This window comes from Netta rufina, assembly GCF_964035555.1.
Source record: "Netta rufina genome assembly, chromosome: 2".
Lineage (NCBI taxonomy): Eukaryota > Metazoa > Chordata > Aves > Anseriformes > Anatidae > Netta > Netta rufina.
The window spans coordinates 6,992,260-7,019,450 of NC_140124.1; the positions used below are offsets into that span (position 1 = coordinate 6,992,260).

The 27,191-nt window shown below is 44.2% G+C and overlaps 1 protein-coding gene across 3 annotated transcripts in view; it reads right to left on the minus strand.

Annotated features, from left to right (window-relative positions):
• PRKAG2 (protein kinase AMP-activated non-catalytic subunit gamma 2) overlaps positions 1 to 27,191 on the minus strand; it is a gene marked incomplete at its 5' end in the record, with an annotated part of 209,706 nt that overhangs the window by 100,329 nt on the left and 82,186 nt on the right. The window contains one exon of one of the 3 annotated variants that reach the window (XM_084282202.1): positions 6,780 to 7,363. The exons of the other annotated variants lie outside the window; for them this stretch is intronic. Coding sequence (XP_084138328.1) covers positions 6,780 to 6,885 — 106 coding nt within the window. Of the gene's footprint in view, positions 1 to 6,779; positions 7,364 to 27,191 lie in introns of those variants that run through there. 3 annotated transcript variants of the gene reach the window in all.

Sequence of the window (27,191 nt, forward strand, 5' to 3'; positions counted from 1 at the left end):
TGTTTTCTGATGCCTGGAAAAAACTCCAAAGAAACAACAGGATGTTCTTAATTAATATCAGCTAATCCTATCACCCCTCCTCGAGCTACTTTGCCCTAACTTTATCATAGGAGGAGCAGAAAAAAGACAGGCTAAGATGGGAGCTGCTCTGTGCAAGTGTGCTGGGCTGTGTCCTTAAACCAAGTGGGGCTGTGTGACCTTTCCAGCACAGCGAATTCAAGCCTCCACGCCAAGCCTGCCAGCTGCACAATGACAGCTCCCAGAGCAGCGCTTCACTCTCAGGACCTAAGCCTTCACCTTTCAGCACGAGTCCGTAATGACAAAAAAAAATGCTCAAACAACTTTGAGGCATTGAATCACCCTCCTCAGAGCACTCCTGAGTCGTTGAACTGCTTTTAGGTTGGACAAGAATAAAGGTGAAAGTAGAAAACAGCTGAATCCTAGTAATTCCTGGGATCTGCTGATCCAATAAACCTGACAAACAAATTGCCTTAACATCATCTTTTAAATTGCACTCTTGGGCAATTCACTGAAACTTTGAGCAAGGAGTCAATAGTCCAAAACATTGATTTCTAATTAAACAGAAACACCCCCCTACCTAAATGCTACTGTCAAGTGGAAATTCAGGCTGTGAAAACAGATCTGTGCTTGAAATTTGCTTTTAAAGCCTGGCAACAGCACTTGTAGCATAGATGCAAGGAAATATAAATAAATTGTGGTCTAGCTGAGCACAACACAATCAAATAGAAGTCAGCCTCACATAACAGCTTCTCACACAGTTATTCTTCAGAAAGTCAGAGCCCTTGAATAGCACAAGTAAAATACAGAGGAGACAAAAGAAGAGCACCGTAGTACTCCCAGATGGGGCAGTAAGGGTGAAAATCCAATTTTGGTCACATGTGAAAATCAGTAATTGCAGTGATTTTGGGGATGTAAATTGTGATCCTCCAGTGTTCAGTGTGAAATCACTGCAGGATGCATTCATTAAAGTGAGATGTCATATACGCAAGTCTTATCTGTGTTATTTTCTTTTCACATAAAAATAGATCAGATAAATTATTATATCACAAGGCAACCGAGATAGCTTTTCAGTCTTATATACATATAAATATTGTTTGTTTTCAGAAACAGGCTGTGTCCGCACCTGCTTCCACTCACAGTCACTATCAGTTTTCTGTCTCAGTTTCTCCTTTTCCACCTCAGCAAATCACCTTTCCTCTCATGTTTGCATTTCACAGCTCTACCTAGATTTAATCTCAGCATTTGCTTTTCACATCTCTCCTTCAGGAAAAAACATTCATCCTGCTGTTTTGAATGATGCCATTTGAATAGCAGATTTAAAGTATAATTAAGACAGTAAAAAATGGAAGTATCTATGCTGCTCCTGCATCTGTGTTTGGGGGACAAACCCTTGCCCCAGGAAGTAGCATAGCCACATGGACTCCCAAAACAAGAGCTCTCTGTGATGCAAAGATGCATGTTTTCTAAACCAGCCTGCCCAAAGGGAGGCCAACCCTGCTGCTCTCACCTATGGCCACACCGCTGACAGCAGCATGTCAATGCTGAGCAAGTCTCGCATTTATAGGAACATAAGTATTTTGGACCAAACTAGCAGCCCAGAGCTGCCTGGAGCAGGACCCATCACTGTAGGATGGGGAAGGAGTATAGGTGGACAGACTTATTTGCAAGAACAATCTGTAAATTAGTGCCTCATGGGAGCTTGCTGTATTTTTAGGTCTATAACCTTCCCTTAAAAGAAAAATAACTTCATTTTTGAAAATGAATTACTTGGAGAATTTGCATTCTCAGACAACTCATTGTGAGGACAACAAGTCTGCATCTCCTTTAGGAGGAAGGATGCTGCCCAGCTCCATGCCAGCTGGGGCACCGCACCGCTCACTGCTCCTCCACTTCAGTTTCCACCAAAACAGAAGAGATTTTCTGGCTTTATTACTGTCCTAATTTACCAATACCTGACTGAAAATACCTCGCTGATTTTATTGCTTCACCAGGACAGTCCTTTTCCCCATATTAAGAATGTTTCAAGCTGAGTATTTATAGAAAGCAGCTGCACAGGTACTACATCAAGGCAGAAAATGGTGAAAGAAAGAAAGAAAGAAAGAAAGAAAGAAAGAAAGAAAGAAAGAAAGAAAGAAAGAAAGAAAGAAAGAAAGAAAGAAAGAAAGAAAGAAAGAAAGAAAGAAAGAAAGAAAGAAAGAAAGAAAGAAAGAAAGAAAGAAAGAAAGAAGGAAAGAAAGAAGGAAGGAAAGAAAGAAAGAAGGAAAGAAAGAAGGAAAGAAGGAAAGAAAGAAGGAAAGAAGGAAAGAAGGAAAGAAGGAAAGAAGGAAAGAAGGAAAGAAAGAAGGAAAGAAAGAAGGAAAGAAGGAAAGAAGGAAAGAAGGAAAGAAGGAAAGAAGGAAAGAAAGAAGGAAAGAAAGAAGGAAAGAAAGAAGGAAAGAAAGAAGGAAAGAAAGAAGGAAAGAAAGAAGGAAAGAAAGAAAGAAAGAAAGAAAGAAAGAAAGAAAGAAAGAAAGAAAGAAAGAAAGAAAGAAAGAAAGAAAGAAAGAAAGAAAGAAAGAAAGAGGTCTCAGGCATTTCACCGTGCTTCTTGTCACCGTTTTTCTGCTTCCTGAAAACCAACCACTGCAATTTCACAGCTTCCAGGTCTCAGAGCTCCCTGCAGTACAAGATTAATCGGTACTGATCAGCCAGGGCTACACATTTTCTAAAATCACTGCCAGCTCAACAGAGCATGAAAACCAGTAGAGAAAACCATTAACAGACCAAAGTGGTCTCAGTTTTTCATGTCTGATCTCTGCTACCGACAGCTTTAGCTGCCTTTATGGAGCAACAGGAATACCTTTTTTTTTTTTTTTTTTTTGGTGTTTGTTTGTTTGTTTTCAGTGCTTTTACAACAACTGCTGGAAGGGCAGTGACCCCTTCACACCCATTTATTCCTCCAGAATTTTCTTCGTGTTTTCTGTCCCTGCTCACAGCGCAATGATCTGCACCCTGGCTTGTGCCAATAAATGGTGCTGTGAGCCACACAGAAGCATCCCTTAGGTTTCATATTTGTACTTGGAAATGCTGTGAGCATGTTGACCCTTCCCCAAGCTGATCCCGCCATTGGTCATATTAATTACAGGTGGCATGGTGTGGGCTCAAGTGGCACCAAGTCTCAAGTCGCAACAGGCCTCAAGTCACACCAGGCCTCACGTCGCAACAGGCCTCATGTTGTAACAGGCTTCAAGTCACAACAGAGGAGGTTTAGATTCCACATTAGGAAGAATTTCTTGATGGAAAGGGTGCTTAGGCACTGGAACAAGCTGCCCAGGGAGGTGGTGGAGTCCCCATCCCTGGAGGTGTTAAGAGACGTGTGGATGTGGCACTAAGGGATGTGGTTTGGTGTCGGGACTCAATAGGTCAGGTTGATGGTTGGACTTGATGATCCTGAAGGTCTTTCCAATACAGGTGATTCTATGATTTCTGACCAAGAGGGGAGGGCATTTCCACACAGGCTCAGCCCCAGAGCTGCTAAAGCTGTCCTAAAACACAGCATCTCCTGGTGACTCAGAGATGTGTCCCTGCCCTTCACAATGGAACAGGTTCATGTAATGGGGGTGCTGAAGCATGTTTGCACTTGTATGTACAGGGTCTGAGTCTTATTTCAGCAGGGAAACTCCTAATTTAACCCTATTTTGGACCTAAATGATACCAGGCCAACCAAGTTGTAGGGGAGGAGTCTTTGGGTGTTGATTCAACCCCACTGAGACACATCCAGAGAGAAACAAGGAGCAGGCAGAGCAGCTCCTGGGCAGCTTAGTAAGGCCAAAAGTCTTCAAATGGAGCAGTTTGAGGCAAAACACCAGGGCAGGTGGCAGCTGCAGGGCTCACTGCTGCTGACTGTGCACCAGAGAGGTTTCTGCACAGGGTGCTTGCGGCTCCAGCAGGGAAGAAACACTTTTAACACCACACCTTTTGCATGTGTTATTCAATCCTTCACAGAATGGGTGGTGTCCTTTAAAGGGCAGAGCAATTAGCCTCATCGGGGCCAGAAAGTTGTCCCCATCAGAAATGCCATGTGCCTATCCATTACAACAAGCCACACTGAAGCAGGAGCTGTTGGCTCTCCTGCCCAGGCAACAGCGATCACAGTGGGGAGAAGGGAACTCTGCCAAGGGATCCAGAGGTCACATAAATTTAGGGTGATCCCCATGCTCAGCACTGCCAATATCGCATCATTTCCCTACTGTTCAGAGGGGTGGGAATGGGATAACGATGTCTCACCACTGGCTGCTCCTCTCCAAGAGCAAAGCTCAGGGAGCTCTGCTTTCATCCCACTGCTCTCCTTGCCCTCCATCAGACCTGGTGTTCCCTCACACATTTTTCCTTTACCCCTCAATGTTCCCTCTGCCAAGTAAAATCAGAAATCCCAGATTCAGTTAGTCCAGGTGTCAGAGCATCCCTTTCTAAGGCACCAGGGGACTTTTTCCACTTTGTACCATTTCCACCCCTTTTCTAGAAAGGATGGGAGCCCATTCATTAGCAGACATGTGCTTGGCATCAACAACAGCATCCCAAAATGCTTCTTGAGGACACACCTGCACCATCAGTCTGGGAAAGCACATACTGGTTCGCCACCGTGCACTTCTCATCCATGTTAATAGCTGGCAGCTGAGAGGAAGGCACCCGTGCATGACAGCACCTGATGAGCCCCACACCTGCCTGTTGCAGATGCCCTGACACGCAGATAATGCTGATCATAAAACCTTCACAGTGCCTTTTGTCCCTCTGAGAGCTGCTCAGAAAGTGTTTAGCAAGGCGTAATAGCAACAAGGTACAGACTAAACCTAGTAAATAATGCAAAGTTTTTGTTGTGACATTTCCCTGCAAATATTTAAGGCTGTTTAAAGAAAAAAAAACATTTGCAAGTGTTAACCTGTTTTCCAAAAGGAATCCAGGCTCTGTGGGGATGGCAGAGGCTACCCCAGCAGCAGAGGATCCACAGTAGGCAGGAACACAGACATGTCTGATTGTTTTTTCCCTCTCTTGTGGCTTGATGGTTCTTCATTCATGATGAGCATGGATGCAAGGAGATGACCTAGCCACACTTTACAAAAAAAGCAGACGAAAATAGTGTAGAGCAAATGCTGTGCAGTGAATTGTGCCTAAAGCTGCCAGCATACAACCAGGGTGGGCTACACTCTGGATTAATGGGGAAAACTACTTATGGGAGCTAGTCAGGATGCTAGTTAGCTGCTGGATTATAAACCATGCACTGAGGAACCCAAACACAATCTGGCATTTTTGGCATTACACTTTCAACCAGTTTGTTTATAACTGCCACAGACCTTAAAGGTTCACATAGCCAGAACTTTTGGGGCAGGATGAATTATTTTCTCCATGGAGGATGATAGGCAGAAGGTTTAGATCTAGACTCTGAGGAAGCAGACTTGTACCACACCTGTTGCTACCTGCAGTGAATCCTTATGCAGATGCTGGCTATTCCCACCTGGTTGATGAAACCAAAAGAAGAGGGTCAGCTAGTGGTTCAAAGTGCCATTAATTATTCAATCAACAAATAGCACACATGCTACTGCCCAGGTGGGAATTTAGGAGTTTTCATCAGAAGTTTGGGAATATTTTTGCGGATCTGGGCAATCTGTAATCCAGATCTTTCCCTCTTCTTGTATAAAGGCTGTTACCTTGTTGTGCATCTCACCAACACTGTGACACTCCAAGGGTCATATCTCACTCACAGAAACCTGACCTTACTTGCTCTCCAGCAGAAACCCTCAGACAGTTTTAGTGCAATGCAAAACAAGCCTCAGTACCTTAGATTTAAAAACACTTAATTGTACAAAATGGGGAAAAAAAAGAGAAGCATTTTTAGGAAGACATTTTAAAAACATCACAATTGGTCACGAAATAAATTAAAACACACTAAATAATAGAAAAACAAGCTCTCTGGATGGGCAGTCACCCATCCATCAATAGCAACTCTTCATCAGCCCATCTGTGTGCACCTCTCTGCACCCTCCATATGGTCCAACACAACTCATACCTTCCTCATCCCACTGGATTTAATACAGTGACTCTTGACCAATAAACCACATAAAACAAAGCCTCGCAGACCCATTGTACGAGTCAGCCTCTCTAACCTCTGCGTGATCTGGCTGACTCAGTGTAACATCATTTTTAAACCCTGTGGTCACAGGACACAATCTCTCAGCAGAAATCACGGCCTTTGGGCAACCACACACACAACTCAGCCCCTGCACTGTAGTTTCACTCAGTGACCAGGAAAAGTTTTTGATTAACAAAGGAAGGTCCCTAAGTGCACCTCAGATACAACTATACTGCAGGAACAGAAAGATGGGTTTTTAAATGAATTACTTATCAGACCAATATGCAATTATTTTCTACTTAAAATTCGTCTTTCAATATACAATGTTAGCCCTAACTTAATATTTAATTACTCTATTTCAATGAAAAACAGTCAACACTCCCTTTTGAATGGATTTCACAGAGTTTACTGTAAGACTTACTGTAATATCACTCCTTTCCTAAAGCTTATTTCCATGTGTTACAGGTGTCAGCTCAGATATTCACCCCCAGTGCAAAGTAACATATAACTAATCCCCATACAACAACTGCACAGTTCAGTCAGTGGAATTAGGAAGCACAAAATTGTTGCTCGATTACCCGATACCCCACGCTGCCCTCTCCCACAGATCGGCATCTCTGCCTTATGGTTGGGTCACACCGCTGGGCCCTACCTAAGAGGCCACGAGGATCAGAGCGGCGCCTCTCCAAGGTTTTGCACTGCTCCTTTCTCTTCTTGCTCCCTCTAAAGCTCCCAAAACGCTTCATGAGCTGCAGCATGCGCCCACGCAGCAGCAGCTGTCGGTCATGCCCAGTATCGAAGAAAAAACTCACAGCTCTGATCCAAAGGCAGCGCAAGGGGCAGGAAAAGGTGTCACCTGTACCCAATGCCCACGTGCAAGACAATAAAACTCCAGGAAGACCGTGTGGTTACAAAAAAAAAAGGCAGCTTGCTGGAAATTCAGCCTCAAGGTGCTTGGTTGTAGTCTTGGTGGAGAGAGGCTCCCCAGCAGGATGGCAAAACCTGCAGGCGAGGCGCTTCCAGCCTTAATCCCAGTGCTCAGGAGCTGCCTGCAAGTGGCAGCGGATACCGGGAGAGGCTCAAAGTCTGCCCAGCCTGCAGCTGGTGGCCGTCAGAAGCCTCAGAGAGTGAAACAACATTTCCCAGCGGATCAGCTCATGCGGAAAGGGTCGGTGAGCGCCTGCTAAGCTCCCCCGTTTAGAAAACACTAGCTGCGCAAAGATGCCAGGAGCCCTCTTGAAGGGAATTGTCATGTGCAGCTCGGCATGATGACTCTTTAAAAAGGCTGTAAAAGGAAACCACCCCTATACAGACAATTCCTGGCACCAGGCAGCCCGGGCACACTCACACCGTGACATGACCTCACCCAACTATTTTGATTCATGTGCGCGAGGTCTTCACAGGGACAGCCCGGCCCAGCTGCCTATCGATGAGCTCAGAAGTGCCCGGCCCCCTGCGACTAATGACTAATGGCTTAATGGGAACGAGCGGCTGCCAATTCATAAAAAGAAGGCTGATACTTTCTGGAAACCGTAGCCGGAGCTATGGGCTGGACTTTCTCCAGTGACATGCCCTCCCTGTGCTGTGCATATCCATATGCTCTGCATAGATTGCCTCGGTCATAGCTGCTGTTTGCAAACACAGGACACAACTGAAGTGTGCTTTGTTGTCTTTTCCATCAGACGAACATTCACAAGGCTGTTGCTCACCCTTATGGACAGGGGTGTATTACAGTAGGCTCTGAGTCCGTACATTTGGAGCTGTTTATTTTAGGAAAGGGTTGAGCAGCGTGGGCTAGATCTCGAGCAGGTGGAAAGGGGAGCAAGCACAAACCAAGGCATGGTCAAACTACCACAGCCAACCTTCCTACGATTGCAGAAAATGTTCTGTTAAATAAAAAGCTTTACCTTGAAGTCACAGAGTGCCAGTCTTTCCTCTGTATATCACCAGAACTTGAGGCTCAGATCTTTCTAAAATCAACCCCTCGTCTTGTAATCTAGAGTAATGAGAATCTTATCTGTTTCATTCCTAGGAAGAATTAAAGGTTAAATCACCTTTTAGTTCTCCAAGGAAGCATAGATTTTTCTTTGTGCCCATGATTGCTCATGGGACTTAATGTCATTAGAAAGGAAAAGAAAGAAATGGCCACGAATGTTGGAGAAAATACCTTTATCAGCACAGATTTCTTGTGAGCTCTGCTCTCCCAGAAAGATCAGTGTCACCAAGGCATCAACGTAAGGGTGTCCCAGGACTTCAGGGACCCAGAGTGAAGGTGCAGAGGTGACAGCAGAGCCCTCTGGCATCCTCGGCTACCAGGGACTTCCCTCAGTTTACCCTATGGAGAACACAGAAGACTTTACAGAGGGCACCTTTGTCCTTCCACCTATCAAACAAAAGAATAAATGAAATTATTAACAAGACATTATCTTGCAGGCACAGCTCTCCTAATAGCCATGTAAGGAACTAATTTTTTTTTCCCCAGCATTTCCCCTCCTGACTTGTCTCCTGCTTCCTTTCACCCCTACCTTTGTGGCCCTAGCCACATGTTTCAGGTCTGCTGTCTGGCCCTGTGTGACCATCACATTTACTGCTGCAAGCATGATTTTTGCTGTCCATTCCCTTCATTCTGCCCCACTTGTAGCACTAGGGTCAGCAGCCCTAGCAGGGCAAGCTCCAGCTGTCCCCACTGACATGTGTCACGGGCCAGCTCTCAACCCGCTTCCACGAGAGTTATGACCTTCATAAGTCTTTCCTCTGAGAAACAGTTCCCCAACGGCAAAACTGATTATTCCTTGCTGCAATTTAAGCCCACTGCTTCTTCTGTTATTCACTGTGCGTACGGAGAACAGATTGTTCCCTTCTGCTCTGGAGCAGCCCTCTACATATTTGAAGACAGTTATCAAGTTCCCTTTCCAGTCTTTACTTAGCCAAAAACACAAGCAATGCTGCCCACAACACCGAAGCAATCTGGACCTCAAGTTTCCCCTCCTTTAAAAGCATTCCTCCTCCTTAGTGGCCAAAGGACTGCTGAGAAGAGCTTAAAGTCACCAGAAACCAAAAAATGTAAATCCCTTTTTAATGAGATAAAAACTGGTATTGCTTCAGCACAGAAACAGCCCCCTTTTTAGCAGAGGCCAACGATAAATAGTAACTGATGACCTCCTCATGCAGGGCCATTGCACCAGGAGGGCTCCTTCCCCCTAATTAAGCAAAGCAGCAAGACCTGATGTTTTTGCACAGAGCTACCAGAAAATGGAACAATAGCGTTGAACAACCGATTTTCACAGTAATTTGTTAAAAAAGCACTAAGTGTTTTGAGTATGATCATTTTGTCTCCCACAGCTAATGGTCTAACAGATCCTACCATATTTACACCAGATACTACATCCTCTTAATGACTCTAGTGGAAGGATCTTATAAAACTAATAATAAAAAGCTGGGCTTCAAAGAGCTCCTTTGGGGCCGTCTACGTTCTGGAGACTGAAAACACAAATCCCTTGCAAACAACCATGAAATTGACTCTTGTCAAACTACTTTAAAGGCTCCCAAATTAGTTATAGTACATTATGGTTCTTTAATGTAGAAGAATCACACTGTCCCTTTCCACTTACGCTGTTCTGCTGTTCCTCTTAGCTCTACCTTGATGGCCCAGTGTCAGGTCTACAAGAGAGCCCCAAAAAAGGCTCTGCAGCTATAAAAGGCCCCACTTCTGCAAAACTCCCTTACACCAATGCTTGTCTTGGTCCCATCAACCACCTCTATTCCCAACCCATCCTGCAATACCCTCCCCAGTTCAACCCAGCCCTCCATCCCCTTATACCAACTGTATTCTTTTTAAAAGAGAGGCTGCAGCACACAAACTAGAGAAGATAAACCTTCTGCTATTTTTCCCTTTGATGCATGAGGCCCCATAAGGAGAGGAGTCTCATGGCAATAGCTGCCTGCAATACAACCCAAGAAAGCTCCCATCTTCTTGATGCTCCTTGCTTTTCAGTTCCCCTTCTCTCAGGAGAAAAGCACCTTCTGTACCCCACCACCCCATCAGCGATTTAAAATGACTATTCAGGCACAAACATAGCAAATTATTCCCACCCCTGAATGCTATGCAAAGATTTTTTCAATGAGGTAGAACTGGGGTTTGTTAAGATTTGGTCTCCTGCCTTGATAGGAAATATGGAAAATGGCACTGTAGGAACTGAGTGCAAGCAGCACGAGCTGTCTGACCACCTCTCAGAGTTTGAGACATGACCTGATTCATCCATCTCACAGAAGTGTAAATTCTGTGCTGTGGTGAAAATCCTCGGAGTGCTGACATTTGGAACCATTTCCCCCCCTGCCTTTTTAAGAGAGATTTAACCAGGTATACAAATGCAGCAGCAGAGTGCAGGGCAGGTAGGGGGGGACAGTGAGTTTTATCAGGGGGTTTCCTTGCATGAAAATGAAAAGAAAGCAATGTTTTCCTCCTCCAGATTTATGTTCTTCTTTGGTTTAAAACGGGAAAGTTTAAAAGAATATGTATCCCTTCTGTGACAAGTAAAACTACAACTGGCTGCAAACTGCAAATCATCTAGCCCAAGTATTTCCCTTTCCTTGATGCTGAAGCTTTCCTTGTTCAGAAATTCTTCTGGTTTTGTCACTGCTCGTAGAAATCAAAGGAAGTTCAGACCCATCCTTAGAAGAGTAAAAAATGATTCACATTTGCATTTTTACATGCATCACATTTCTCTACATTGTTCTCCTTAAAAATTTCCCCTAAACTGGAATTTTTCTAAATTTCTCTTCTCAATTGTACGGGCAGATGTTCTCAGAATTACAGTTTCCTATTATTGCCACCAGTACCGGGACATGTAACAAGTCTCTTAAGACCAGATTGGTTTTGACTTCAACTGGATTTCATATAAAGAGCAATCTTGGAAAGTATTTCAAAATAACATGCAGAGAAATGTGTAAAAGAGATCTCTGCTATTAAAAAGAAAAAAAAAAAGCTCAAAACTAGAAGTGATGCAATGCACAATAATAACGAGTATGTTTGCCGAACAACATTTGCACACCAGTTGGACAGACCATACAAGCCTGCATTTTCAAAGGGAAATACAAACTACCACTTTCTCCATCTGGTCCAAGTCCAGCTCACACCCCATAAAAGAATTGCAAGTTTATGACTCCAAGCTGGGCTCAATTACTTTCCATAATCATAACCGAGTGTTTCACTGTAATGAGTTTTTGTCTGTATCCCCTTTTTTAATAATACTTCATGCTGCTTTCACTGTACATTAAGAAAGATTTCAATCTCCGAAGCTGTCAGGCTGGCACTAAATTGGTTTTGAAAAATCTGAAAGTTAAATTTTACTTATTTTTAGAATTCCCCCAGGTGCTCTCTGGATTCCCCAGATCACTTGGTAAATTACTTATAAATTACATCCTGGCGTCTTTGTCGTGTTTTTTCTATCCTACCTCTCCAGAGCTTATAATACGAACCAGCAGGAGTAGGAGTAATGGTGATTGTAGTGTTGGCATCGATGTGATTTCTGGATTTCTAGTAAGGCTCAGAGAACCTACCCCAAAAGACCAATGATTTGGGACTGATGAATATGATAATTTTATCGTTTCCCCCCATCCTAGTAATAAACCGCGGTGCATATGTTTGCAGCACTTCCTTTCTTGGCAATTTCAGTTTGCAATGTGAAAAATGGAGCTGTTCTTATACATGCTACAATCTGGCTGTGCTCAAAACAGCAAAACAGTGCTTGATCCAGTAATTACAGGATGTCTGGTGTGACAAATGCAGCTCCTAAAATTTAATAAGGTCTCAGCTAAAGGAAAATATCTCAGCAGTAACTTCCTTAAAAAAAAAAAAAAAAAAAAAAAAAAAAAGTAGTGGAGACAATGAAGTTCTTCGGAAATATTTTTCCACTCGTGCTTTTCTCATCTCTTCTTGCTTCTCTTCCTCCTGTCTTTGATCAAGTCTTTCAACCATGTCCACCCACAAAGCCTCGAGAAGGAGGTAGGATTCACTGGAACTTCACGTATCCCCTTTTTGTCCTCCTCTTCTTTTCTCTTTCCCAGTTCCTCACTGCTCATGCAGGATGGAGCAGACCGAGTGGTGTTAAAGTTGTACTGGGCATTGTGAGGCTGAACAAAACATCCCCTTCAGTTTAAATGCCAGAAAAGCTCTTTCAGCCAGCACTGAATAGGCTGCAAACTGAACGACAGCAAATGAATAGAGGCAGAAATGACTCCAAGAAAATCCTGCGTTAGGGATGGCCGGCACCTGAAGGGTGAAATCCCTTCCAATATCCCATAATGAACAACCCAAAACACAGGAGACTAAAAATCGCAGCACCACAACTCCACAGAAACATAGTCCTCTACTGATTTTACCTTAGGAGACATCCTCAGACATCAGCCTTACTCTAACCCAGCCAGCATCCCTTCCCCGCAGAGGCACAGCTCCTACATTTGCAATTCATGAGCTAGTAAGAACATTACCAATAAAACAGCTTCACACACATTTACTGCAGTTTAAACATTTGTGCTGGCACAGATATCATAAAATACAGCTCTCGGTGACAAACATGCACATGTGAAGCAACGCCCTCGTCCTAAAATGTAGACAGGGAGATGAGATTTCAAAGTCATTTCAAGTTCTCTATCCCTCTGCTCCCCACAAAGAGCAGCCGAATCTGACAGCAGAAGCCAGGAAATTTACTTACACATAAAATAAGATGACAAATAGACTCTTTTCCTGGCTTGGCATTATTATTATCTGCTATTTTAGGTTGAAAATAATCGTCAGTCTTCTCTAACTGTAAAAAATGCAGATGGTGCAACTTTGGGGTTGATAGTCATCCCACAAATGACCCCCTCCTCTGCCACAGTGGATACAAGAGACTATATCTATTATACAAATAAAATTAGAGACAGTGACAAGAATCCTATTAGACATGTGAAACAACACAGACAACGCTGACTAAAGAGAAAATTGGACCACACCTTGAAAAGCAAAATACTTAGCTAGAAGCTAGCACTGGAGAAACCTTACTTGTTCCTGGCTCCAGCAACATCACTGACGATGCTCCAGTTTTTCAGTGATGGAAGAGGGGTCTCGTTGTGTTCAGCTGCAAGAGAGCAGCCAATTCCAGAGGGACAAACCTTTCCCCTTGATCTCCCAACCTTCAGTCTCCAAAAGGTGAAGGAGTTTCCAGATGCTGCCTCTCCTTCCCTTGGCTGCTGTGATGATGGGTGAGAACCTGAGGACCATGCTCAGATTACTACAGATGGCCTCAAATGTGGTGTTTATACAGAATGGACATTTTCCACGTGTTATTAACAACCCAATTTTGTTGACAGCAAAAGCAGAGTCTTGTAGCTGTAGGCCAGAGATGATCTGAATTACTCTCTGAACTCAAACTCTGCAGACCGGAGATGATCCAAATTATTCACTGAACTCAAACTCTATGCTCACAAAATCCCAACGACAAACCTAGGTACCTACAGGAGGAACTTTGCCTACTTATTGTATAGCTACCGACGGTATATTTACATGAACCACCGAGGACATCATGCTGGCCTAGATCCCAATCCCATGAATTAAACCCAGGCATGATGCCAAAAGGGGAAATTCCAAACAGATCATCAAAACCCTGCACTGTCATTACAAAGGGGGACTGCTCCAGCCAGGGGATTACAGCAGAAAGGGAGGAATCCACCATGTGCAGGCATGGGCTGCACTGAAATCCAGCCCCTGCGTGGCATCTTTGCAGTGCAGCCAGCTCCCTCGGTCCGCTTGTTCAAGCCACCCCTAACAAATACAGCAGACCTTCACTTGCTGGTTAACAAAGGACACAAAGGATTTGGAAAAAAAAAATCCGTCACAATTACACAAAATCCTCAGATCTGTCCTCATTTTTCTACCCCTACTTTTTATAACAATTTTTCTATGAATTAATAATTCTGAAGCATCGTGAGTTGCAAGCAAGGGAATGAAACAAGCACGTTGCATACTTTAATGCCAAGAATAATCAAACTGGCCCTGCTAACTGCTTGAGACGAACATCTCAGGAAACACCACCACCATCTAGACCTCCCAGAGCACCTTTTGATCTCCAGCAGAAAGGAAGCGAGCATCAGGGTTTGCAGCTTCTTTGCCCAGGGGGAAGAGCCTTTCCAGAAGTCCTGCAGCAGGCTGGCACGAGGCTGGAGAGGAAGAGAAGACGACGGCAGTCTGTTGGACTCGGTAGCTCGGCTCCTTCCTTTGCAAGAACACGACACATTGTTCACGGGGCTTTAAAGCGCTGTGTGCGTGAGGTGGCTGTCTCACATGCCCGAGCTCCGAGGAGATTACTACAATTAGTCGCCCAGATTACTGCAGATCTGCCAGAGCAGATGGAAGCGTAGAGGAGGAAACGTTCATTATCACGTACATGAGGTCTGGAGGAGAAATCATTCAACGTTTTTCTGGTTTCTCTTTCCGGCTTTTTTTTTTTTTTTTTCTCATGAGATTTTTGCACCCAGAACAAACATAGCAATTTTGTTGGCCACAGAAACTTTACTGAATTTTTAAGAGAAATGAAAGCACAGTGAAAAAGGCAGATCCTGCTGCTTACTGACATGGCAATCGAGGGACCTTAGCAAACTGCCAGGGTACAGAAGGAACAAAGACTAAGATGGAGCACATGTAAAGGAAAGTTGGCACTCTTTCAATGTCCACAATGAGCTAGGAGCCATCCAAGCCCCAATTTCTTGATAATTCTACCAATTTGTGCAATTGGCAGACAAGTAACTTGGAATAAAGCATCCAACACATCCACAGCATCCAGCTGGTAAGCTGCTGTGACTGCAGGATGGGAGTGAATGACAGCGTGGGATGACTTGGGTTGTAACAAGTTCCACCTTTATTCACTTTGCACATGAAAATACCAAACAGCGTTCAGCTCAGAAATGCTATATTTAGGGCTGTGTGAAAAATCTCAGTGGGTTGGCTGGGACCAATGTAGACATGACCTAGAGAAGGCTTTTTGTGTGCTTCTTTATGCCTAGATGGCAGGAGGGATGGAAACTTGGGAGCAACAATGCAGTACGAGAATATTCCTGGAATATTCAACCCTGCCACTCTGCACAGACAGGAGAAAAAGAGTCTGAAACCTTTTCACAACTGCTCCAGTAAGGGAAGGGAATGTAAAAGCTATTGATTGTGTCCCTGGGAGAGTGCCCCAGAGATGGAGTGGGCAAGAGACAACAGTAACTCCTTGTGCAACCCTTCCTTGGCTATTTAATTTTTAAGATGCTCTCAAGAATCAGAGGACAGGTACCAGTTCTCAGTCTGACCCCAGCTCAACTCAGTTCCCAGGCCAATGCTTAGCTTCCAACTGGCATCTTTTCCCACTTCATCAAACTGCATTGAGCCTCAAATTGAGACTTGTGGAGCCATGAAATCTTGTTTAATGGTGATTCAGCTTAGCAACGATTTGGGCCAATCACACTATTATTTTCACCTCATAAAACTCATTTGAAAATGACCTAAACAAGCACCACAGATGACGAGAACTTGTACGGTGCCATCAGATTCCCAAATCTTCTCCAAGGACTGCCTTTGTGTAGAGGCTCGAGGCCTTAAAGTAGAAAGCACCACATAAAGTAGCTGCAACATAATTAATCAGTTTAAAATCCACATCAAGAATCAAAGCAGAAATATGGTGTTAGAGCAACGAAAGCTCTGGTTATCTCTAACAGCACAAAGCCCTGTTCTTGAATTTCTGTGTCCTCCCCAAAAGCATCCTGCATCCTTAGTCCTCCCCGCAAGTGTCCCTGCCTTTGGGGACGTTTGTCCAACACTGTGCTGGGAGCTTCCCGTGATGCAAGCTGGTGTGATCTTAGAGATGAGGTTGCCTAAAACAGCCTGGAAAACCCTATCAGATGGAATGCTTTTGTTGTTTTTATTACTTAACACACATTTGTGGAAAAAAGAATAGTCCCTGTCATCACCTTGGCAGCTAGCAATAGGGCCTGGCAAGTCTGCCAGTCGTATTATTTGCGTGTGACTGGAGCAAAAAATATTAAGACCTCTGTGCTAACAGACGGGAACAGAAATGATGGCTCCAGGCAACATATTCCTGTAAACCAGGTAGGCAGTTTCCAGTCATAATAAAATACTGACAGGGAGGGCAGAGGAGGGGAGTGAGGGGCACTGAAACGGGGCTGAATGAGGAGTTTGGAGACTCTGGTTTTATTCTCAGCTCTGTTATCAGGCTGCTGTGTGACTGGGGATAACTACATCCATCACCAGCCCGTGTGCTCAAAAAGCAAACACCAAAATCAAGCAATGGCTTGACATGGGATGAGACAAACACAGAACCCAGCGCAGCCTGAGAGACCCAGCTGGCAAGCTGGCTTTCAAGCACATCTTTGACTTCTCAGCCCAAAGGAAAGATGCCCAAGATTCCCAGCCCCAAGGAAAGGTGCTACAGCACCACCCAGCGCAGAGGGCTTGTATTTTGGGGAAGCAGCAGCAACCCGGGGGCCCTTCCTTCCCTATCCTGCAGCATGGTCCCTGCAGCCTCACGGCACTAGGCCCAGCAGGTCCAATGCCCTTGGTGCCCCCCTTAGCCCTGTAAGACTTCATCCCTTAACATCTTAGTGTTATTAACATGTTAACGAGGTTCCTAACCTCATTTAGCCACTAGGTTTTGCACCACGCAAAGAAGAGAAGGAAAAAGGAGGTGGAAGCTTTCTTAGCGTGGCAAAGGGCTTCTCTAATCCTGCAGCCTCCAGGACAGAGGCAGAAGTTGCTGATAAACCTCTTAATCAAATGCGATCAAGTCCCTAATGCACAGCCTGTGCCTGCGTCCAAGGGAGAGGATAAGAAACTCTGGGGGAAACAAAATGCCTCGATTACAAAGAAACAAGGCACCCACACGGCCTCCTAGCCACACACTTGCCAAAGGTTTTTCTTCCCCTGCACACTCTGCCTTTTTGCAAGACGTGCATGTGCTGCGTGTTGCTGAGCCTCGCATCTGCTGGACGGATGAGAAATTAATTCCTAAGAATGTCAGTGATGTCAGGCATTTTCTTCTTTAATGTGACCATAAAGTGGCGAGAGCCGTCAGCGGCACTGGCAGTAGTTTAACAAAAAAATGTTGACGTTGCCTGGATACTGAGCCCTGCTCCGTTCGAGGATTTACTTGCGTGTCTGCATTTGACAGCAATAACTCCTCGGGATTTGGGGTTTTCTTTAATATTCTGAGAGCCATGCAAATATCTCTCCTTATTCAGAGCTCGCCTCTTCTCTCCTCCCTCACTTTTTGGCTTTGTCAAATGCAAAGTAATTCTTCAACCGTAGTAAAACCATAAATAAGAAGTCATAAAAATATTTTTCTATCCTTCTTTTTCTCCAAGGTTAATCTTTTCGGTTATATAAGCACTTTATAAAACAGCATGGGGAAAGTATATGAGGATCTGTTCATGTGATTAAGACTCGGCTCCTTCTTTACCATGTCCCAGTGACAGCATTTTATGCTTTGCATTTGCCACCGCCAAGGCTCACACAGCCGTCTCGCTGTAACCTCCAAAGCAGACCTCAGAGAGATTTAACATTGCTTTTTAGGGGCTGCTTACAGTAAGTCATTACACTGGGTATCTGTGGATCCTGGGGAAAAAAAAGAGCATTACTAAATACCTGCTAATTGTTCATTACAGTGGGTGGATTCCAGGTTTCACTGATGGTAAAAATCCAGCTACTTCAAGGGGAAGGGATTTTTTCCCAGTCTTTCCCTTTATTGCTGTCCTGCTCCAAACAGGCCTTGTGCAGAAACCAATCTGGACGCTGTTTAGTGAAGTGCTGTAGTGTTTTATAATCTTTTATGGTAAAGAATTTGGAGGGACTTGAGAGAGGGCTTCAGGCAGAACAGAAACAGAACTGAAGCACATATACAAAATCACAAAACTCCTCTTCCCGGCAGCTAGATGGCAGAGAATTAAAAAGTCCACTGCAGACTGTTTTTCCAGTCGGGCCCCTGACATGTCTCCTAAGTGAGGAACAATGCAGTTATCCCTGCACTCTGCTGTGGCAGATCTCAGCACACTGCATGGTTATTTTCTAAAGGAAATGATGTGCAACTTGGGCACTTTTTTTAGTGCAACTTGTTTTATTTGTTTAATAACTTCACCACCTTTAAATACACGAGCAGCCAACAGCACCCAGACTCCTCTCTTCCAGCAATCCCATCCCAAACCCCAGTGCCCCAATCCCACAATATTGTAACTCCCTCCGAGTGATGCCCCTATGAACGCTACCTCTCTTCTTTTCAAGCTTTAACACTGGGATGGACAAAACCTCAGCAATACACAGTGGAAAGAACGACAGCACTGCTTGACCAGGCTCGTTTGGTGGCGATGCCTCTTGCTGTTGCCTTCCACAAGCCTCTTGTGGCTGGGAGATGTAAGAGCATTTGCTGGCTTTGAAGATGCAGAAGCCGGCGCGTGGTGATTCCCATTTAACACCTACGAGTGCAGGGACAAAAGCTGCCCTCCCACCTGCCTGGCTCTTCATAAATATAAAATGCAATAGGGGAGTAAAGGAGTGAAAATGGTGGTGGGATTCCTGAAAAGTACAGGCCTTCTGATTGCTTCTTTAAACACTTCTTGCAGCGGGCAGTCACTGCTTTTCCACAGGTACTCGAAGACTCTCTGCTGCCTCAAAACTCATCCCTAAAAGCTGGCTCAACACCCCCCCCTCCATCTGACCAACACTCACCAGCAGCCTGTTTGACTTTAGTGCGATTTAATTGCACTGACTTGTCTTAATAATAAAACTCATGCCAAGACACTGCAGCTGGAGCAAGAGCTGACCCAGGGTGAGCTTCCGAAAGACTTGCACCCCCCTGTCCTCTATCTTGCTGCCCCCCAGTGCCACAGAAGCTTTCCTGGATCACCAAGGTGGCCATGACCACCCCGACCTACCCCAGCCCTGCTGTGGTTGTGCAAAACAAGGTGCCTTTCCCCAGATTGCTCCCTCTGTAATGCTCCTCCATCACCATCCTCCAAGGCTGGCACAATCCCAGAGCAGCTGCCATCCTTGAGTACCCAACAATATTTACTCCCTTAAAAAAAATGCCCAAGATTTCCCTTCCTCACCCCTAAAGCCCATGGTTAGAGGACAAAGCATCACCATGGGGCAGGGGAAAGAAAGCTCCATAACAAAATCTCCCTCGCACAGCTGCTCCACACTGATCCCAAAAGTCCAGGGGGTTCCTGCTCTCCCCAGAGAAATACCTTAGCTTTAAGGACCTGTAGTTCAGGGTTTATCTGACTGCATGCATATATGGCACTATCTTTTTTGCATTTTCATATTGTGATGTTTTTTACACATTCGTTGTCCCAGTGGTCTGGATGCTATGGGAGCATCAATTCACAATGGTCAAAGAAACATGAAGGAATTATGGCCCATCACTAAGGAATACCAAAGGGGTGGCTATTAATTAAATACATTGCTATAAGTAAGAAGAATGTTAAATCTCAGTTTCTTTCTCAGTCTTTGTTTCTACAGCAGAGGAAACCATGGGGAAAAAAAAAAATGTTCCTAATCACTACAACAGAGCCCCTATCTGTTACCCCATAGCCCTGGCTTTGATCATTTCCCTAAGTTCAGAGCACTGATCCCTGCTGTAAGAATTTGCTCATAATTCCCAATTTTTTTCTGCAGACTGGGCTTCTGACTGAACACACCCTGGATAGCTGTACAAACTGCTTGGCACTAATCCCCACCATTTGCTTGAAAGCTTGCCTTGAACTCCAGTGAGCATACGAGATGTCAGATAGGTGCTAATCCTCACCACCAACTATTCATGTTTTTAGGAGGGAAAGGTGATGATGAGGCTTTTGTCAATGAGAGTGCCTTTGATGGCATAGGAAGTAGGGCTTTGCTCTGGCTCCAAAGGACTGAAATCAGCTCTTAAGTGCCCACATGGGAAACTATTCCTTGTTGAAGGAATCAACCCATCATATGGGTGATCCAACACCAACCCATCACCCACCATCATATGGGTGATGAGCAAATATCACTGAAATTATTAAAAATATTTCTTAAATAAAAGTTTTTTGTTTGTTTGTTTGCTTTTTCAGCTCAACCAGCTTCCTAACATAGATATCTCAGCAAGGATTTACACTATTAACCCCAAACAGCCAAGTCTGGAGATGGTTCCAATGTGTTGGAACAATTCATCAAATGCAATGGTCAAATCCTCTCCTGTGCCACACTCTCAGAAAGGCAGCTGTAGCAAATCACTTCCTTTAATTGAAAGTAAGACAGCAGAATTGGACTTTCACGGGGGTAGAAGCCACACTTTAATTACCTTCACTGGCAGCAATAGTGCTTTCTTCTGAAAGATGAAAAAATTCAGCTAACCACTCATCTAAATGTTTACGTCGATTCAGTTTTGAAGCTTGCTTTCCCAAACAAGTTTAGGCCAGCACTGCACTGCGGTCACCTGCTGCTGCTGTACTAAGGACCTGCACACCCTGAGCCAAAGCACTATATTTATTACCTGGCTGCGTGTTCCAGCTGCTGTTTGTGACTTTAGTCTTGGAGAAACCCTTTGGCTCGAGGTGGCTGCTCTGTGCCTAACGCTGCCCAGTGTTTCTGCAGGAAACATGAAGGCAGCAGGTGCTTCACGATGTTAAACACATCATAAATAACACGGGCACTATGTGCCACGTGCAGCTCCTCTCGGGTCAATATTAAGTGTTAGCTCATGTGCAGTTCTTACCCTCTGAGTCCAAAAAGTCTTGACCTTGTAGCATTTAGACGTGGCTTTTTTTTTTGGCATGGACTAAAGGTGGTTTTAGCCTCTGGTGAGAAGGCTGCCAGGTGGGGTGGAAGGCAGAAGGAGCCTCCACGGGTCGGGGGCTGCCCATTGGGCTCTACAGGGACACAGTGGTGAACAAGAAAAACCCCATAACTGCAGCAGTGTCGTCCTGCTGAGGTGTCAGGTCGGGTTGCTACACGCAGCTCACTCACCATTAAACTGATCCAGGAAAAGACCGCGAATGTTAAGAGCTATGGAAATCTTATACTGAGGTTAAGCAAACAAATTTGACACCAAACCTTCCACCCCGTGCACGCAGGCAGTTGAGCACAAACATTCACAGCTCCCCTGAAATGCTCAGGATTCCCAGATAACGGCGTTCGCTGATGAATATAAGATGAATGGCTTCTGCACGACTTCCCCAGCAGAAATGAGTTGCGTTAGGGTACAGGTACTTGCCAACGCAATTAAAAGTCCATCTTCATATTGAGGGCTACATCCCGACCCCACTGGTGGCAATGCCAGAGCCTCCTGGGACTACGAGAGGAGGACTTGGTTCCCTGAACAACCCCAGAAATCACTACAGTTACATACATTAGAGGGATGGGTGCTTTTAGCCCTCACTGTTTGAAAGGGTTTGGAAGGAAAGGAAAAAAAAATAAAGCATAATAAAGGGTTCTTAGCATCCTGCTCGAAACCTAAAGCAAAGGCACACAGTGCAATCCCAGCCTCTCCGTACAGCAAAAAGGAGCAGCAGGATGCCCACAGGAGGGCACCTATGTTTTGTGGTTGGCTATGAGCTCCCAGGGAGACGCATTTTGGGCTTTGCAGCGTGGCACTGCCTGGCACAGCCACCCACACGCGCTTGTCACCACAGTCCTGCACCACACACCTATGGGGGCTCTCAGAGCTGCACTTCCCCTTCAGTTGCTGAGAGCCATAACCAGCAGGAGATGCTGCAGGAAGCAAGCTACAAAGAAAACCCTTTTGCAATCCGCAGCAGCTGCCTTATCAAATCATGCTTATATAGGAACCTGGAGTCAAGCTACAAAATAATTTAACAAACAAACAAAAAAGCCCACAATCCATTCTTTGTTTCAAAGCTAAAATAAGAAAGATCCTATCCGGATTTCATTAAACACTCAGTGCCCCATGCTAGAACCAACCGGCCCAGGTGATAAGGGAGGGCTGTGAGTCTGCTGATCCACCCTGGAGTTCCCAGGCATGGGGACCTTCGTAAGCTCCCTGCTGGCTCCGTGTTCCTGTCATTGTCATAAAACAGTTAGGTTTTGACATTTGGACCTTTCCAGCAATGCTCTACAGATGTGTTGGTTTAGCTGTTTAGCCAGATAACAAACTCCAGCATCCTGAAAGTGGATCAAAGCAAAAGCTACTGGCAATTACAGATTATTACTCATGGCACACAGGTGGCTACAGACTAAAATCTTCCCTTCAGAAAGGTCACTGTTCAGGAAATTACTCTCTAAATTACAATCACTTACAACATGTTTGCCTTTCACAGCTTTACACTATAACTACAATCCGTTCTCATCTTGCTGCCCCATCCTTTGCGTTTTGCAGCGCCAATCACTGCATGTCCTGGCTGGCAAACCACTGTTAGTGCTTCCGAGCATTGTGCAAACCCCACTGTGAAACCCCAGAATAGTGAGGACTTTGAGGAGCAGGGAGCTCCAGCTAATGTGCATGTGTGTTGCTGTGACTAACACAAGACTTTTCTGAACCTGGTTTGGGTTCTCTGCATAGAGCTATCCTTCGCTGGGTATGTCTGTCCCACACCGTGCCAGGGAAACGTGTCAGAAGGTTTGCTGGATTATCAGAGCTCCCACAATAACAGTTACTGGCTCCCTAAACATGCATTAGCCTGCTGAGAGGATACATGATTCAAACAAACTTTTTTAGAGGTCCTGATGCTTGCGAGCCATTCTTAGATCAATGTACAAAAAATAGACTCAAGACTCATTTTCTGACATCAGTAGAAGACCTTGCCTGTCCTCTCCTTATTTTAAACTAAGAACAGGACTTCTAGCCTCCTCCAGCTGATGTGTTGATTATTTTAAGCCCAATAAAATCCAAACCAATTAACTCACTAGGCTAGAAAATCCTAAACCAATTAATTTTAAAAAGTGGCATCGTTGTCCTCCTCTGCTTTGACAAAAGCAAACGTGAGCTTACTTTAGTCAAATAAAGAGCAGCATGGACAGACTTGCCTCCAGTACACAGATTCAGGAGCACAGAAATTAGTAGATCAGTGAGGTTGGCATAACTTTGGTATTACACAATTTCCACAGCCCTTTCACCTCTGTAAAACTCCAAGTACAAAAAGGCTTTACGCTAGATCTCCTAATCCAGTCTGATATTTGCCTTAGTATGACAATGGAGAAAAAATCTGAAGCCTGGTGCTTTGCAGAGCTTTATACCAGAAGAGAACTTCTGTGCTTTTCCACATCCCCTCATCCCTGTATCCCATCTGCATTTAATTTGTCTGTACACACCAAATGGGCCAACGATGTCTTCATAGTTGGATGACGACTATACAAGTTGCTCTAGGTGCTCCAACCACTGAGCAAATTAACATGGGTGATACAGGCTCTCCTTGTCCGATTCATGACTCTCCTGGTGACTGCTGGAAGTGACTTTGCACTGAAGCAGCTGCTGGGAGCTCAGGTGATGGTTTATACCAGCTCAGCTGCCAGCCTGTGGTGTCACTGCGTTCATATAGAAGCGTAAAATTACAGAATCATTTAGGTTGGAAAAGATCTCAAAAATCATCTTGTCCAACCTTTAACCTAGCACCGAGAGTAATCAACATCTCACCCTATTGAGTCTCACAATACCATTATTTATTATTATCATTGTTATTATTAGTTATCTATTTGGAATTCAATGTTTTAATTCAGCCCCAGCTCAGTCAAAACCCACACTGATTCAGCAAGGGCTACGTGAGAACTACTGGCCACTGGACTGAGTCTAGAATTTAAGTCTACTTTACTACACAGACTGTATCTCCCAAACTATGCCTTTTTCTGCCCTGTAATCAAGTTGTTTCATTCCCTATTTTTCCAGATCAGAAAGCTGATTGATTCAACATTTATCATGTTCATTTATGCATTGTTTTGAGGCATTTTCCATGGGCTTTATCTATGGAGAAAAGCACTCAGAGAACTTATGATATATATAAAGTTTGACTTTGATACCTTAAGTGGCTGGTAAGACTCGAACTACGTATCATAAGATACTGGATGCACAATACAGTTTCACTGGGATCATGACTAGTGCTCACTAAGCTTCAGATAGAGCAATGCACTTAATACTAAGTATGTGAACAAAGCTACTAAAATAAACAGAACAGGATTTCTCCCGTACTTGCCCAGGGACTAAATTCTGAAATGATTAATCTCAGTGGAAATCAGACACTTAAGTATATTTGAAAATCTGCTCCTACATGTTTTCCTGGGTTTTAAAACTAGAGATAGTTTAAAAGAAATACTCAAATTATTTCCAAATGGTTTGCTGTCTAACACTTGGAGACTTCAAAACTCTCTTTTCAGCTTTACTTTTGCTTGCATTACCACTTGTGGGGAAACAAAGCTGCTTGTGAGTGAACACTGCCCTGCAGACCTTCCTTACACAAGAACTTGAAGGAGATGACCCATGAAAAGCCACCAGGGTTCAGCAACCTGTAGAGATGTTCAAACTGTACATTTTCTGTATGTATATTTCATACTAAAATAAATGTGGAAAGCATTATTTTACTGATTGGGAATTTGGGAATTTCAATTTCCTCTGCATGCCAGCAGCAGTCTCTAAAAGAACTAACATAAAACTAAGATCACTGATTTATTCTCTGTACATTACAAGAAATAAAATCTTTTTTAGTTACCACAAGTAACCATTTATAGCATGATCCATAGTCCAAATCCCAAGAAAGAGATAGAAAATGGGAACGACTAGTCCCAGGTCCATCATATCGGTAGGGTTACCAATGAAAGTTAGAGAATGAAAAATTTCCTTTTTTTTTTTTTTTCCTTTTTTTTTTTTTTTCATTATTGCATCTAAGCAATTAGCAATTTGAAGCCAGTCTGAAAAATCATTCCTGCCTAGAATGAGCAGCGTAGAATACAAAATTATGCTGGGTGTGCTCCCCCTACGCAGATTACAGGTAACACTGACCATGGGTAAACTAAGGTGAAATGGGAAAGGCATTGAAAGATTTCTCCAAATAAATTAAGACCAATCACAATGGGCACATTCTAACCAGAAAAATCGTCTGCTGCTGACAGCAGATGTCAGTAGCTGGCAGAGGAACCGGGGATGAATGTGGCTGGTCTTTGGCCACGGGAAGCTGTCTGTGGCACCAATTCAGCTGCAGCCGTGCTGCTGACACATGTTGTCTGCAAAAAGTCATTTTTCTTGTGTAGGCAAGACTGAAATGAATTGTGTTAAGTCCCCTGCCTCTGTGAGCACAGCAAACTTGAAAAATTATGATTAGATGTATCTGTGCAGCAGTGCTGGGAAGGAGAGGAAGACAGAAATGGCTCTGCTCCTTTCCTAGTGCTTATGGGCCCATCCAGTCCTATGCAGGAAGCATGAGGGCAGTCACAGACAGAAACTGAAGCTGCCCCATGGCATTTCCCTCCAACATCCCACTCGCCTGCAGGTCCAGAAGGCAGGGGAGCCATGGACACAGGCTGAAAAGCAGAAGGTGAAAGTGGCCTCAGCTATCCAATGTCCCAATGCAAGTTATATTGATGTGTCTCTACAGTTGTAGTCCAAAGAGCAGGAGGGTCCCAGACTATGGGTCGAATGTAGTGATTTAGCAAAGGAAAATCCAAACATAGACTTCAGAAGCTTGTAGGAGGGATGTATCTCCTCACATCCTGTATGGCATGAGAAGGAGATTCCTACAGAGTAAAGGTGGGCAGCCAGCTTGATGCAGTGATATGTGGAATGCCCATGCCTGGCTTCTCATGCCTGTATTGGACCGAAACACCACTTCATTGCAAATTATTACTTAAATATCATGAATATGGAGTAAAATCTGGGAGCTGTGAATTGCATGAATTCACAAATGAGAAAAGCTGCAGTACTGATGTGCCAGGGCCAGGAGGCCTTCAAGGTTGCAGAGCTGAATGTGGCAACATGAAACCTCAGAGGCTTTTCCCCATTTCTTTCCCGGACTATTGGAAATGAGAGCCACTGGCTCCATCTATGGGTAAAAAATAGTACAGTTGTATTTCCTTACAGATGGTATATTCTAACTACAAGATGTTCTCACACCAAAAAAAAAAAAAAAAAAAAAAAAAAAAAAAAGGAAAAAAGAAATCTTTCTGGTCCTTTAGTACTGGAGCACCAGGAACCCTCCTTATGGATTATGTTAGGCACCATGGCACTGAATTTCAGATGCCAAAAATATATATATATTTACTAAGGGAAAGCAGAAAATCAAGATCTTGTATTGAAAAGCATTTCCTTCCTCAAATATCATGCATGTTCACTGTTATTCAGCACTGAGCACCAGCTTCAAGGTGTTTGAAAGCTGTGTAATTTTAGATACAACAGTCTGCAAGCAGCCTTTAATCCTGAGCTAACTTACGTTTTGATCTCAACTACCACAGCCCAAAGCTTAGGTCAATGGAAACCTTTTAATTGATTTCCTTTGCTGTTAAAATTGGCAGCGCCATCAATGCGCTGTGATTATTGCTGCTACTTTAACTGGTATTTTTGGAACAGGAATCAGGATTGGAAAATGTCCTGCTGCCCTTCAGAGAGGGCATTCAGCCCCTGGTAGAAAGCTGCATTTTTAATGAGTTAAATCTCACACAGCCAAGTACTTTTATTAAAAATGTTTCTGGTATTTGATTTAAACATATCTGCAGGGATAGCTCCCTAATTTCCACTCGGTAAAGTGATGCTCTCCTGATTTACTTGTACATGTATTACTTCTGAGGTGAGAGCTCACGCAAGACCATGGAAAAATGTAGGCTGAGTTGTGTTTTCTTCCAGTGCAGGTCATCCTCCTGAGTTTACTTTGGATCGCCTTAGTTTGCTTTACTTCTATACATGAGGTGCTGCCTTGGGCTTTGCTGTTCTGAAATTCCTGAACCAAAGGGGCTGCGCTGGGGGCCAAGAACAAATCCCAATGATAAGAATCCCACTGAGTTTCCATCAGGATGGGCCAAGGCATCTGGAGCATCTTCTGTCTTTTCAAAGGTGGGACACTGGGCATGAAGCCCCAGCCTGTA